The 14,436-nt window shown below is 34.7% G+C and overlaps 4 protein-coding genes across 5 annotated transcripts in view; 1 reads left to right on the forward strand and 3 right to left on the reverse strand.

Annotated features, from left to right (window-relative positions):
* LOC106334460 overlaps positions 1 to 3,447 on the forward strand; it is a 6,376-nt gene extending 2,929 nt beyond the window's left edge. Inside the window, exons 6-13 of the mRNA XM_013772745.1 lie at positions 386 to 459; positions 1,643 to 1,706; positions 1,793 to 1,894; positions 2,005 to 2,172; positions 2,361 to 2,578; positions 2,664 to 2,820; positions 2,913 to 3,031; positions 3,118 to 3,447. Coding sequence (XP_013628199.1) covers positions 1,688 to 1,706; positions 1,793 to 1,894; positions 2,005 to 2,172; positions 2,361 to 2,578; positions 2,664 to 2,820; positions 2,913 to 3,031; positions 3,118 to 3,249 — 915 coding nt within the window. The 5' untranslated portion in view covers positions 386 to 459; positions 1,643 to 1,687 and the 3' untranslated portion in view covers positions 3,250 to 3,447. The remainder of the gene's footprint in view (positions 1 to 385; positions 460 to 1,642; positions 1,707 to 1,792; positions 1,895 to 2,004; positions 2,173 to 2,360; positions 2,579 to 2,663; positions 2,821 to 2,912; positions 3,032 to 3,117) is intronic.
* A 377-nt stretch (positions 3,448 to 3,824) lies between these two features.
* LOC106333688 (low temperature-induced protein lt101.2) lies at positions 3,825 to 4,368 on the reverse strand. Its single transcript, XM_013772101.1, has 2 exons — positions 4,095 to 4,368; positions 3,825 to 4,011 (listed from the first exon to the last, which is right to left on the reverse strand). Exons 1-2 carry the CDS (start codon positions 4,173 to 4,175, stop codon positions 3,928 to 3,930), a joined length of 165 nt encoding a protein of 54 aa, XP_013627555.1. The 5' UTR covers positions 4,176 to 4,368; the 3' UTR covers positions 3,825 to 3,927.
* Positions 4,369 to 4,720: 352 nt separating this feature from the next.
* Positions 4,721 to 7,757, reverse strand: LOC106331896 (calcium-dependent protein kinase 20). Its single transcript, XM_013770334.1, has 7 exons — positions 6,623 to 7,757; positions 6,302 to 6,445; positions 6,065 to 6,217; positions 5,871 to 5,986; positions 5,418 to 5,585; positions 5,107 to 5,331; positions 4,721 to 5,007 (listed from the first exon to the last, which is right to left on the reverse strand). The coding sequence occupies exons 1-7, from the start codon at positions 7,434 to 7,436 to the stop codon at positions 4,927 to 4,929; spliced, it is 1,701 nt and encodes a 566-aa protein (XP_013625788.1). The 5' UTR covers positions 7,437 to 7,757; the 3' UTR covers positions 4,721 to 4,926.
* Positions 7,758 to 9,553: 1,796 nt separating this feature from the next.
* On the reverse strand, positions 9,554 to 12,247 carry LOC106331897 (probable E3 ubiquitin-protein ligase BAH1-like). Of its 2 annotated transcripts, XM_013770335.1 has the most exons (7): positions 12,159 to 12,247; positions 11,777 to 11,978; positions 10,830 to 11,074; positions 10,500 to 10,751; positions 10,253 to 10,390; positions 10,096 to 10,154; positions 9,554 to 9,736 (listed from the first exon to the last, which is right to left on the reverse strand). In XM_013770335.1, exons 2-7 carry the CDS (start codon positions 11,976 to 11,978, stop codon positions 9,631 to 9,633), a joined length of 1,002 nt encoding a protein of 333 aa, XP_013625789.1. In that variant the 5' UTR covers positions 12,159 to 12,247; the 3' UTR covers positions 9,554 to 9,630. The 2 variants fall into 2 exon arrangements, with proteins under 2 accessions (XP_013625789.1, XP_013625790.1); XM_013770336.1 differs by lacking the exon at positions 12,159 to 12,247 and having other exon boundaries at positions 11,777 to 11,994.
* Positions 12,248 to 14,436: the final 2,189 nt, after the last annotated feature.

Genomic DNA, 14,436 nt, shown 5'->3' on the forward strand with positions numbered 1-14,436 from the left:
AATTTTGCGGTTCTGACGGAAAAACTCGATTTTCTGGTCCTGGCAGGAAAATTTGATATCAAAATTTAAGTGAAAAAATTGATTTTACGATATTAGCGGAAAAACTTAAATTTTAGAAACCCTAGGTTTTGTGACCATTGGACAGTCCACGTCCATAAAGCCCAAAACCAACAAAGACCATTTTCTTAATGGTCTTCCACATTTTGTCCAATAAAAACCAATGGGAAAAATGGGTTTTTCCATATTAAGCCCGTTTGTATATGGACATGGGCAACCATTGGACGGTCCGCCCATTTGACACCTCTACACATTGCCTTATCTTAATCTTCTCACCTCTCCTTTAGAAGAGTTTTGTCTAACATGGAGTTCTTTAAAATGTGTGCAGGGGATATTAGAGATCAGTGTGTTGTCTTTCGATTTGAGCTGGTCGACTACTTTTATTTAGAGATTATATTTCAGGTTTATTGTCAATTTCGATTATGTGATAATCTGAGAAGGTTAGGTTGTATATTTCCAGTTTAGTTGGTTGTAGTTGAAGATAGGCCTGGGCAAAATAACCGGAACCGAAGAACCGAACCGGAACCGAACCGAAATACCCGAAACCGGAACCGGACTAATACTCTCAAATACCCGAACGGTTCCTATATTTTTATATCCGAAATAACCGAACCGAACCGGAACCGAACCGAGAACCGAACGGGTACCCGAATATATAAAAATATTAATTATATATACATGTAACATCACTAAATATATATTTTTAATTTAAAATTCTATTAAAAATATCTGAAAATAGTTAAGGATAACTAAATTATTATAAAATATCCAAACTACCCGAAAGTATCCGAAACTATCCGGATAGTTTTATCCGAAATATCCAAAGTAATCCGAAATATCCAAATTTTTTATCTAAATCATCCTAATTATTTGATATTTTATCCTAAATAACCAATATTTTATCCAAATTATCCACTTTTTCCGGATATTTTTCGGTTCCTACATTTACTATCCGAACCGAACCGAACCCAAAACTATCCGAACCGAACCGAACCGAAAATAAGTTAAGTACTAAATGGATCCTTTAGCCCCTATCCGAACTACCCAAAACCCGAAATACCCGAACCGAACCGAACCGATACCCGAAATGCCCAGGCCTAGTTGAAGATATGAGAAGTATTTGAAAGAAGAAAAAGTTTATCCACAATCATCTGTCATCTCTTAACTTCGTTTTATGGATTTCAAAATCTGAATGGTAACGGACAAGATCTCATGACCGACTGTTACAACTTACAACTATTATGGTTTTTCTTCTGGCTTTGTAACCAGTGTTATGAAAATTTACTACTATCCATATACACTTTTCATTATCAAACTATGGATTAGAAACGATTTACTGGATCTACATTTCTTACATATACAACTGAACTTTGTTTCATCGTAATATAGACTATTCACCAACCGAAGTTAACAAATGTTTCTTAATAAAAAGTCAGTCTACATAAACAATAACATTTAAGGCAGTTGATTCGAAAAAGTTTCTGGAGAGTAAATGGAATGCTTAAATCACGCAAAAACCATTTTCAAATTTGTCGCTCCTTTAAATTCTCTTCTAAGGTAAGGCCTCTTTGTTACTTTTTATCAGTTTCCAATTTCTGTTCTTCAAAAAATCAAGAATCTCAAAAGCATAATGGATTCTCAAGAAGCAGGTTCATCATTGACTACTACACTCATTTGTTTATCTCCTATCTAAAATCTCTTTTTTCATAAATTCTCTCTCACTTTGCATTGACAGCAAGAGAAAAAGTTGATTTTGCGCAGCCAGTAAGAGATAAAGAGAGTGAATGGAATCATCGGAGAAGCTTGGCATGGGACTCAGCCTTCTTCACTACCCCTGGTTTCTTCTCAATCTCCTTAATGACTAATTGTGAAATTCAAGAACCTCAAGAAACACGATAGTTTATACGATGCCAACGATTTTTGCAACTTTTTTTTGGTTTGTTGTAGGAGTATTGGATCATGAAGAGTTGTTTGGGAGCTTAAAACTTGGTGAGAATGAGATTGACGTAAATCAGAAGAAGGACTCCATCAAGAAGACACTTCTTCCATTTGTTTCTTCTGACATCGCTACTCGTCCAAGTTTTGTATGGGACAATGCTTTTTTAACCGAGCCAGGTCTCACATTTTCAAAACGTTACTTCACTCTTTTTGTAAACGTTCATCACATTTTTTTGAAAAATAATTAGTACAGTTTTGCTATTGGATCATCAAACACTATATATATTTATTAGCAAAACCAATCAGACCAAATGTATTTAGCATATTTATATATTGAAAACTGACATTGGCTAATATTTGATAAGGTGTTCTTGACGCTGAGGAATTGTCGCTATTGAACAATGGTTTCATTAGTAACACACAGCCTCGTAACTCTGCTGATTCCATGACTACAACAACTGAAGGAAGCAGATTCTCTGTCTCGAGCATTGAGCTTGATCTGTTTAACGACCTGAGAGCCTCGAGTAATGTGAAGGAGACGAGAGCTCAAGAGATCCAACGCAAGTTACCAGATGGTAACAAGGTAAAAAGGAACAAACTCACCTTTTTGTTTCTTCTTCTCAGTGTGCTTTCATCTGAATTTAACATGTCTGTTCCTGTTTGTCAAGAGGACTAAATGGTATAAACTGAAAAGTCAACGATTGAGTCTCATTCCTCAACCAAAAGCGTATACTCCTCCTTCATCGTCATTGTCATCTTCAGTCTCCGAATCTTTTACTCCTCGTCAAGCTAAACCCGAGAAGAAAGTTGTTGCAAGTGAACTTGGTGAGAACATGATCCATTTTTCCTTTGTTCTCTTCAAGAGGAGAAAAATCAATGTTCTTAAAAATTTAACATCTTCTTGTTTTTGTGTGAAGGGAATAAGGGATCAAAATCTATCATACGATCATCTTATTCTGGATATAAAGGGAAGGATTTGACATCATCATCCTCTGGTCTGAGGTTACCCTTGCCAAAGATGGGTTTCTTCGACTCGGTATGCTTCCAAAGAAAATCTAGTTTACAAAACTTTTATGTATATCTTGTGGTCGTGAAGAAACGCTATAACTTTTATTACAACAGGAGAATGACGGAGACAAAGAAAACATAGAACCAAATGCTTCTGCAAACAGAAGAAGACACAAGTCGAAACTCGGGACGCTTTATCCACAAGAAACCCCTAACGTTTTGGGCCAACGCAAGACTCGAAAGTGAAACGGGCAAAAACGACTATATTTGACTATTGAATCAATGTTTCTTGTTGGATAAGTCGGCTGCTTTTTTTCTTTGGAATTTTTTTTTTATTCACTGCATAGGTATAAGTTGTTGATGAATGGTAATGAATATCTTAATTTATCTTATGATATTTTCTCAGTGTTGTATTACATTGGGCAGTGGAGGCACATCAAGGCTCTTCTCCTCTTTTACTCTCATTACTTGTACGATCTTCCTTGTTTTCTCTTGTGTTTACTCGTTACCAAACCAACAGCATATACTTGGATTTCACTTTGGTCCTTCTCCATACTTCTCAAGTACTTTGAACTTAGGATTTTGGTGATGAATTGTAACTTAATTAAGTCGCAAGAATTGGGTCACCGTAGAGACAGAAAATACAATAGCACACATTAAGCACATGACCGCTATATTTGTGGTTCTTAAGCTTCTATAGCAAAAGTACAGTATAGTGAAGTAGAGAATGCAACTGGCTATTTTTGCAAACCCTAAGTGAGAGGATAAGCAAACCTATCAAAATTAAGCAAAAAACAAAAGAGAAAGCAAAAAAATATACATTATTTTATTATTTAGCCAGAAAAGTTTTTATTGCGAGAGCGATGAGAAAGAGCAACGGCTTAACTCAGATGAAACTTTACAAGAAGATAATTAATTTGATGATCATCCCACAAGAACGTAGATAGCATAGATGATCCCAGGGATGTAACCCAACAAAGTCAACAACAAACATATCCAAAACTCTACCTGCATTCATGAGATCTAACAATTAAATTACGAGACAAGAAAGTAAGTAATTAATCTAATGATGTATTTAGATTAGTGCTTACCCCACAACCATATCGGAGGAAAACGCCGACTGGAGGCAGAAGAATCGCCAGAATCACTTCCAGGAAAGTCTCTGAACCCATTTTGTTTTGGACTATTGAAGAAGAGAAAGAGAAGAGTTGATTAGGGAAGAAGTGAAAGTGGTGAGTGGGTTATGAAGAAAAACTATAGCTGGGTATTTGACACCTGTAGTTCTTGCAGTGTATCACGTACCACGTGTGGATGTTTTAGAGATGCACTCATTAACAATGTGGCCTATATATGTGTTGCGACTTTTTCCAAGTAGAAAGATAGAATACGTCAAATATCTGTTTACTTCTTTTATTGTCAATATATCTGTTTACTTCATAACTGTTTTTACTACTTCGAAGGGATCTTCTTAAAGAATATTATTATTTTCAGTGTCAGAAACAAGAGGAGATATTGATGAATTGATGTTTTGATAAGTACGGCTGGATGGTATTTTGCTAATGCTTACATCGAGTCTGTTAGTTATTATCCATTTCAATTTGTAAAATAAGTTTTGATAAATTAGAAAACAATTTGGAAACCTATACTTATGTATATTACCTCGTAGTATCAAAAATACCACATTTTATTTGCGTCAGACAAAAGCATGCAACAACAACAAAAATCTACAACATATGTACAGTAATTTCATAGTAGCAGACTGAACATTTTACATGCAAGATTCTATAGAGTAGTTTTACTTTGACCTACTAAGAATATAACACAGAAAATGAATATGAAACCTCTATGATCAAGCATAATTATCAAATGTACATAATTTAATTAGAAAAAAATGGTGGAAATTGAGGTGCTTGTTTTGTTTCTTCAACTCACCCTTAAACCCATTTTGCCAAATCCAGTGTCTTGCATCATCTCCACGAACTCACTGTAATCTATTCTTCCATCCTGACAAAAAAAACCAACACGCTCACACACATATGGAATCATTTCAAGAACAATGGTGCTTTTAAGTAATTACTGAATGCAAGAGCAACTTTTATTTACATTGTCCTTGTCAACTTCGCTTATAATGTCGTCTAGATGAACATCCGCTAAGCCAAATTGCTTGCAACCTTGCTGGAGCTCTTCTCGGGTTATATAACCACTTCCATCTTTATCAAAATAAGAGAACGCTGTGAACAAATGGTCTTCTTTTTGTATTTTGTTTAAATGCACCATCGCTGCTATAAACTCTCCATAGTCTATGGTCCCACTGTTATCTATATCCGCCTGAAAATGTGCTCTCCATATTATTTTATAGCTTCTGTAGTTCTGTATATCATATAGTAAAAGGCAAGAAGAGAAATGGGACGTACTGCTTGCATTAATCCTAATATTTCTGAATCTTTAAGGTTAGCACCAACTCTGTCCAAGCCCTTCTTGAGTTCTTCGAGAGTGATGTGTCCACTGTTGTCTGTATCTATCATCTTGAACATTTCCTTCAACCCTGCTATCTCTTCCTCTGACAAGCTTTCTGCTATCACCTGAATAAATGCATGTCGTGACAAGTTAAAATGGTGAGTAATATAAGTGAAATAAGAGCCGGTTCTTGGCAAAGCCATATGCAACATTAGCTTTGGACCCTCAAAATCTTAAGAAATAATATATATAGACATAAATTCTCAATTTATTTTTAACTTTTTTTATTAAAGTTCTTATTAAATTTTCTATGGTCCCTAAAAACTGATGTCAATTTATATGTTGTTCCTTATAGGGAGAGATTTTATGTGAGTTTACTAATGCTTAGTATTTTTGTAATAATTGTTTACCTTGATAGCAATTTTCTTAAGCTTGTTCATGGCAGAAAACTGTTTCAAACGACTGAGAACAGCAGAATCAAGAGGTTTATCAAGAGCAACACCGTCCACTCTAGCCCAAGGATGACCTGCAACACAACAAATATTACAATCTTCGCAAGTAGTTCTGTGCTAACAGCACTTTCTGATTCAAAAAGAACACTAACAGAGAACTTCATGAGCTGTCATTCGCTTCTTAGGGTCTCTTATCAGCATCCGACGAACCAAATCTTTTGCGCTTTCTGATACACTGGGCCATGGTTCTGATACAAAGTCAAGGTCACCTTTTAAAACCTGCTCAAATATGCCTTGCTCCGTTTCTGGCATAACATAACAATCAATCAATTACTGTCTATAGTACCATTTGAACATTCCTTTAAGCATGAACCAAACAGTTCTATTACCATCCCAAAACGGAGGGACACCACTTAGTAAGATGTATATAATAACTCCAGCACTCCAAACATCACATTCATGACTATAATGTTTCTTTAAAACTTCTGGAGCCACATAGTAAGGGCTCCCAACTACATCACTGAATGTTTCTCCTGTTATGGGAAGAAACCAGAACATGAAGTTAAATTTAGAATCCAAACATATCAATTTCAAGTAATTAAAAAACAACAACATTAATTAGGCCATCCACACCAAGTTCTTAAAAGACTTCTATTAAAATATTATTACTTAGAGACTAGTTGAGATATCCTCAACGTGGATGCCCTTACCTGGTTTGAAGAAGACAGAGAGACCAAAGTCTATAGTCTTGAGCGCAGCTTCTTCATCTCCACTAACAAACAAGAAGTTCTCAGGCTTAAGATCACGATGCATGACACCAAGAGAATGACAAGCTTCAATAACACCAACGATGGTTCTTGCAAGCTCAGCAGCTTTTCTCTCGGTGTAATGACCTCTCTGTATGATCCTATCGAACAGCTCTCCACCTGCACAAATCTCCATCACGACATGAACACCTACCGCGTCTTCATAAGCACCAACGATCTGAATCACGTTAGGATGTCCAGACAAATGATGCATGATCTGAATCTCTCTTCTCACGTCTTCTATATCCTCAGGGGTCGTGAGTTTCCTCTTGGCGATGGTTTTGCAAGCGAGTTCTTTGTTTGTCTTCTTATCCACGCAAAGAAACGTCGTCCCGAATTGCCCTTGACCTAACTTCCTCCCCACGCTATATATCTCCTTGAGATTCTCTGTTTTTCTCCCGAGCACGGAGTCTATTTGTAGACCCGCGCTCGCCATTCGTTTCATGTGTGCCTCTTTCTTAGGCTTTGGATTCTCATCGTTGTTGATACATTCGTTGGCCATTTTCACGGGGGGAGGTGGTGTGCTAGGAGTTGGCACCGTCGCTGGATCCAAGGCGGAGGAAGCGTTGTCACCGCCATGAACGCTCTTTTTCTTGCTGCTCTCGTCCTTGTTACTCTCGAGGCTCTCGTCTGGTTTCTGATTACGCCAAACAGCGGCACTAACTGATTGAAGGAACCCATTAGGGTTCAGTTTTGGACCCGTGCATGTGTTTCCCATTGAAACCCTAGTTTTGCTTTTCCTTCTGTTGTTTCTATATCTCTCTCTTACCTTCTTGCGATCACCGTTTCTCTCCGACACAAACCACTCATCAACGCATCCATCGAGTTCTTGATGTGTCTTAAAATCGACACAGGGCAAATAAAGGAAACGTGAGATGAACACAACCTACCAATATGGGAACAGAGTTGATATTCTCGCTTATGCATGCAGTTTCTCCTTCTATACGCCGGAAGCTGAATTCTTGATGATAAATTTTGTGGAATTTCTTGAATTTGGTGGAATGGTTTTGCTTCCGAGAAAATCTCATGACCTGATGCTGATCAAAGGAGGAGGGGAAGAGGAAATGGGAGAATAAGGAAGATGAATAATTAGTGGTCATAATTTCCATTTCCACAAAAAAAAAAAAAAACAATTAGTGGTCGTAGCATGGCCGTCTATTATAAACAACTTTTGGAGACTTGTATTTTGTTTCCTTATTGAAAAAAAAATGAAATGAATTGGTTTTGTCTATGTTTCATTCTTACTTGGGTGTTTTTCTGCATGATATGCTATAGTAAAAATTTTAATTTGAAGTTTATTTTAAAATTGTATTTACTAATAGACATGTATATATTTAAAATTATAGTCTTGGATAGATTTTTATCTATTTATTTTAGTTAAAATATATTAAATCAACTTCTATAAAATAGTAATTTTATACAAAATAATGTATAATTTGATAGAAAAATCAACTTGTAAGTAGTATAAATTAATGTCTATAAATATTCAAAGTTTATGCTAATGATGTAAATTCTCAGAATCAACTTGTAAGTAGCATAAATTAATGTTTATAAATATTCTCACAATTTTACACTTTAAATTAATTTTATCAAAATTTTACTATTACTTTTGTAGATAAATAATAATCATGTATATTAAATCAACTTGTATAAAAATCTGATAGAAAATTATATAATTATCAAAAAGTAAAAGTAAATAGTATTTCTAAAATTTATAGATATCAAAAGAAAGCTAATGGTATTAGGATAAAAAAATATTTACATATTTTTCAAAATTTCAAAAATTTTGAAGATTTTTTTAGTAATAAAAATTGTACGATTATAAGAAATAGAAATTTTTAAAAAAATATTAAAATGTTGTTATATTTTTATCTTTTTATTATTTATTTTATATTTAAAAATATTTACTTTAATGATGATATATGAATTATTACTATATTCTAAAAATATAAATCAAAAGTAAATGTGATTGTCCAAATCACAATTAGCCATAAACCATATCATAGTTATTGGTGTGTCATATCATCTTTTTTAGTGAAAGTAATTGTACAGATGACACATAAGCCACAAAAAATCTTTTTTCAAAAAATGTCTAGAAGATTTTGCTCATTACATAAATATGACAAGTATATATATATAGTCTTATGTTGCATTGATGTATTTTATAGTCTTAGGTTGCATATCATGTATTTGTAAGTTTTTGACTCTTAGATGGTATGGAGCTTAAAAGAGATTATAGAATTGGCAACAAAATGAAAAGACGAGGATAGATGATGATCAACTCGGAGGTAGCATGGGCGTCTGCTTGCCAAAATTGGTCATACAACCGAATGAATACACATGACTGAGAAGGGCCCACTGCAATCGAGTAGAAGTCTCAGCTCAGAATTAACAAAATTAGAAAACAAAAGCAATAGACAAATTACGCGTAACGAAAAAACGATTAAAAATAAAATTAGGACGTGCGACTGTGTGAATAGTCACATTATGGATTTATGTTTATTTAAGTTTTTGGTTAAATAATAACTAGTTATGGTTAGATTTAAATAACTTAGCACCCCTACTTATTTTGATCTTCATCTGTTCTTTTTTTTTTAGACGCGCTCATCTATTCATAATTTCATTTTCAGTCGAAGCAAACAAATGTTTTCATACAATATGTCTTAAAATACATCAGTTAATGTAAATTTTTATTTTAAAACCACGTATTGTTTGGTAGCCTATAGTAATAAATTATCATAACGTATCCAGAACATAAAAAATTCTAACACAACTTGATTTATGTCTTATCAAAGAAAAATAAATCCTAATTAGTGCTGTTTTATTTATAATGAACGGGAATGGCAGAATTTTTTTTTTCTCCTCACTTTTGTTTAATTTAAATAAGTTTTGATGATTGAAGAAGTAAATGACTAGTAACCGATCATATGAATCGTCTGTTCGTTCCAAAACATTTTAGACTGCTTCACCATCTCAGACCGTTCCCCCATTACCCTCTCCTTCCAATACTCTTTGCATCTGCAAAAATATTATGAACACAAATCATATTTACTGAGCTTTTATATAGAATTCTTCATATATTGACGTCCATGGATAGAAAATGTGAGTGCCTATAGTATAGCAACTTTGAATAATCTATACCACCTCAAGAAAGAAAAAAACAGAAATAATTTTGAAAGACTCATTTATGATGAATTCAAACTTTAAGCTTTTACAAATTTGAAGTACAAAGAATTCGTTTAAAACTTCATCTTCTAGTAACTATAAAACAAATGAAAGCATTAGTTCTCTAGTAGATATATAAAATAATCAAAAGTTCAAAATTTAACTGACACATATACTGGTTTGGTGACATCTAAATTAGAGATTTGTCTCACCGTATCTTTAACAGAAGGTGGAGCTCGATCATGTGAACTGCTTCCGCATAAACTCCAACCTGCATAACACATGTAACAATCAACACCTCAGTATAGATAATGGAAACAAAACTTGAGAGAAAAAAATATATTTAGTGTTGCAAGAATCTAAACAGACCTCTCTACATATGGGACATTTGGAACATTGTGGTGCTGCTTTAACGCCTTGGAAAATCATTACAGAAGCAGCCGAGCATGCACACACTTTACAAAATATGTGACCACATTTTAAGGCGTAGGGATTGAATACCGTTTCCTGCCAAAAAATCAACAAGAAAAAAACTATTAATCTTCACCTGCATGTGAGAAAATGATTTAAACATGTAAAATACATTTGTTTATGTTTTTTTTTTTTCATTTTGTACCAGGCAGATTGCGCAAGTTAGATCAAACTCGAGCTCTGTTGTGTTAGGCAGCGTGAGCTTCATCATTGGTTGATCTTCGTTGAGATTTTCACATGAGACTCGGCCAAAAGAGTTCTTAAAGTTTCCAACTTTGTCCAGCCCAGAGTTAAGATAAAAGGCTCCAAGTTCTATGAGCCAAGGTGAGTGCAAGAGCTCTATACGCTCTGCTCGCATTTTCAACTTGAAGTTCTTACCATTGTCTGAGCCATGCACCTGAAAACATTTAAACCAGTTTAACAATCCTGCGTGTTTATTTCAAATACATTTTTCATTCTTTGCAATAAGCCTAACCTTGTCATATTTCTTTAGGATTTTACGGATGGCAATGGCGTTCATTGTTATGTATTGGATCAAGATTTGGCCCTCTTCGACTAAAGCTTGTTTTTCGTCCGCGAAGCATCTGCGTAGACGCATCATGTATCTTTGCATCCCAGTGGCTACATGAATATGGAGAAGATGCCTAACTCTTGACTTAAAGAATCCTGCTATGTCAGAAACTTCCTTCATCAGCTCCGCAAAGAACATCTCATCACACCCTACATTGTAACATATCACCCTTCACATCAACCACCTAATCTTGAATAAAGAAAAAAAAACACTCGACGCGTAAACAATATGAAATACTTTCATAAAAGCACACATTTTGATTACCCATAACTAGTAGGTCTTTTTGAGCGTGGAATTGCTTAACTGAAAGAAAGCAATGTTCTAAAAATAGGTGTATGCGGCACCTAGATGAACTCTTAGTCGATAAATCAATTATAAACAGAATGATTTTCTATGAAGATTTTTTTTAAAAAAATTGGTTTAGGTGGCGCCTAAACTCCTGAGTAGACGCTATCTTCTATAAATCACCTAATTACATTACAACCTAACAGTTTTTGAACATTGGAAGAAATACAAGACATGCCATATTATAAAATGGGAATAGTCCATGCGGCGGTCAACTGTACTCTATGATACCAGTTTTGTTAACATGGCATTTCAACTCAAAACCAACTGAGTAACTTGATTGATCATATTATTTTCATACTTTTTTTTGGAATATATTATTTTCATATTTTGCTAGACCTATCTGCTCATGTAAATGATCAAAAGGAGTATAGCCATATATAGGCTTGAGCACTGCTAAGTATTAGATCATTCCCCCCATTATCAATGGATTCGACTATTGCTCTAAGATTACAAAGGTAAATGGGTGAAGAAGAGAGGGAACAAGGGAGAGAAGCTATACATACAAGGGCAAGACTGGCATTGGCATGAGTCAGACAAAGTAGCCGATGAGTTGATGTGTTCATCATCAGATCTTGTGGTGTTACATGTTGTCTTGCATTTCTTTAGCACTTTCTTGAGTTTCTTATATTCCACATGACGACATTTTTCTAGGAACCACTCCTCTTCTCCACGTAGATATTCCGTAAATGTCTCTCCAAACTTCATCTTCTCATATAGTACACAAATCTCAATCTCAGACAGCAATATTTTTATATGTATGCCAGTATATATATATGAGATACTTTTCAATCGAGCAAAGATATGACTATTTTTTCTAAAAACGAATTTACAATTGCTTAAATAGAGAAATATCGTCAAGAGAAAGGAAATTAGCCAATTAATTACCTATTGAAAGTAGGAGATCTGGAAGGATCAAGATGATAGCTGGCTGATGAAGACAAAATCTCTTCCCTTTGAAGTCATTTTAAAATTTATTGTGTATTGGGCTTTCCTATTATTAGGTTTTTGTTTCACTTTTAATGGTATTTTTAGGGCTTTTGTTATACAAACAAATCTAAGCAAAGTTGCTTTGTGTACCTCCTCAATAGCTTCGTTTCAAACGGCATGCCACTTACGTGTTAGAGAGAGCCAAGAAAGCGCGTCCCCATGAATGCTCCAACGAATTGCATATTTATTTACTATCTGGTCTTTTAATTTTCTTGGTGTTAGCGTTAAAATCGAGTAAAACAAGTACTCTTTCGTTATACAAAAAAAATTAATGTTTTAGTACTATTTTTATAAAAGATTGTAGTTTTAAATTTAATTAATGCATTTTACTAAAACTTAAACATAAATTAAAATCTAAAATATGAATAGCAGAACTTTATTGGAAATCAAATAAACTAACAAAAACAAATAATTTTAATTTACTATTTTTATAAAAGATTGTAGTTTTAAATTTAATTAATGCATTTTACTAAAACTTAAACATAAATTAAAATCTAAAATATGAATAGCAGAACTTTATTGGAAATCAAATAAACTAACAAAAACAAATAATTTTAAATTTTATTAATATGGTTTCAAATCATGAAACATCAATCTTTCGAAGAGTAAAAAAAAACCCGGTAAACCACTCCCTGGCGAGAGAATGTTAAATCACCAGTGACCACACGTTAGAGATATGGATTCGAACTCAGCTCGCTTAGCGACGCTGTAACGCCATGCTACCACCCGACCACTAACCCTGAGTATTTAACTCTAACAAACCACAGTCCATTTATCTTTTATTATTCACATAAAATACTTTTATATTATATTATATTAGAATAATATTAAATTTTATCCTCCAAACCAGTCATACAGTATATTGGATTCTTTAATCTCACTTTTGGATTTGACTTCATACGTTGGGTTCTTGCATGCGATTCTCATCTGAAGTTGAAATATTAGTACCTCAACTATATTCCCGAAGTACATTCTAACTTCTAAGAGCATCGATTTTTAATATCTTCTTTTAAATCCACATCTGGTGACTAGTATGAATGAAGTTCAAGGAAAGAAGTTTCAATTTTGTCGTAAAACTGCTATTATTACTTAGACGAAGTTCAAAACGCTTTTAAACTGTGAAAATTCCACGTACTGCTATTTACATTATTAAAAGAAAACTTAACCGTATGAATGAAGTTTCAAGGAAAGAAATTCATTCCATGCCTATTCAATTAGCCGTAACGACATGTCTTCTATAAATGTAAAATTAATCAGAATATGACCAGGACGGCAGGACCGATCATGGAGCTCGCGTGAAACATTCACTATAACTTCTAAATTTCAAGCACTTAGAGCATCATTATCCCAAGCTCTAAGTGAGTCACTTACGTAAATTTTGATTTAAAACAAAATCAAAAATACATATTAACATAAGGGACGTATCTTAATTAAGGGAAAGAAGAGACGTTTCTTCTAAACTCTCTCCTCTCCTTTCTCCACTGTTGTTTCTTCTTCTCCATCTCACTTTTCTCGTGCTTCTTCCAAAATGGAGTCACTCTCTTGTGCGAATCTAGGGTTTTGAAATCAGCAATTGAGAGCTCCTCTGATGGGGCATTCAAACGGAGACTCGCCGATCAAAATCGACGACCAGGGAGATGTTGAAGACCCGTTTCTAGCTTTCATCGACTACGCTAGATCGGTGATTTCACTGGAAGAAGACGAAATCGAGGAGGAAGAGGATGTGATGAGCAAGAAGAAGAATCCCAGCGAAGCCATGGCTGAGGCTAGTGGTCCGGGCTGGGGATGGATCGCCTGGAGTGTATTGAAAACATGTACTGCTTACTCGAGCGGCATCACTGCCGCCATTCTCCTCTCTGATCTCTCTCAGGTGTGCCACCACTCTCTCCTACTTCGATTTTGTACCTTTTTCGAATGTGGGTAGGTGGAAAGTTTTGATTTTTATGAGGCAGTGTGCTTGTAACGTTGAGTTACTGTGGAGCCTGTTTGATTGGATCTCGGCGTTTTGTAGGAGGTGGATTTTTTTTTTTTTGCTCTGAAGTATGGTTACGTTCGCAAGGTACGATCACGATCTGATGAGACTGGTGATGTATACAAGTTTTTGCGATGCAGGTTTCTTATCTGTCTAGCGTTCTATAGGAATGCGATGTTTTTAACTGATGTTTTGGCAACTTCA

Source organism: Brassica oleracea, chromosome C3 (assembly GCF_000695525.1).
Source record: "Brassica oleracea var. oleracea cultivar TO1000 chromosome C3, BOL, whole genome shotgun sequence".
Lineage (NCBI taxonomy): Eukaryota > Viridiplantae > Streptophyta > Magnoliopsida > Brassicales > Brassicaceae > Brassica > Brassica oleracea.

What these genes read in the sequence shown, in the direction of transcription:
- LOC106333688 (XM_013772101.1), bottom strand. Translation starts at nt 4,175, where the DNA reads ATGGGTTCAGAGACTTTCCTGGAAGTGATTCTGGCGATTCTTCTGCCT. An exon ending in TCCTCCGATATGGTTGTGGG is followed by an intron (nt 4,012 to 4,094) that starts GTAAGCACTAAT and finishes TCATGAATGCAG; the next exon opens with GTAGAGTTTTGGATATGTTT.
- LOC106331896 (XM_013770334.1), bottom strand. Translation starts at nt 7,436, where the DNA reads ATGGGAAACACATGCACGGGTCCAAAACTGAACCCTAATGGGTTCCTT. An exon ending in CTCTGTCTTCTTCAAACCAG is followed by an intron (nt 6,446 to 6,622) that starts GTAAGGGCATCC and finishes TTCCCATAACAG; the next exon opens with GAGAAACATTCAGTGATGTA. An exon ending in GACAGCTCATGAAGTTCTCT is followed by an intron (nt 5,987 to 6,064) that starts GTTAGTGTTCTT and finishes GTTGTGTTGCAG; the next exon opens with GTCATCCTTGGGCTAGAGTG.
- LOC106331897 (XM_013770335.1), bottom strand. Translation starts at nt 11,978, where the DNA reads ATGAAGTTTGGAGAGACATTTACGGAATATCTACGTGGAGAAGAGGAG. An exon ending in CCAATGCCAGTCTTGCCCTT is followed by an intron (nt 11,075 to 11,776) that starts GTATGTATAGCT and finishes GTTACAATGTAG; the next exon opens with GGTGTGATGAGATGTTCTTT. An exon ending in CACCTTCTGTTAAAGATACG is followed by an intron (nt 9,737 to 10,095) that starts GTGAGACAAATC and finishes ATATTTTTGCAG; the next exon opens with ATGCAAAGAGTATTGGAAGG.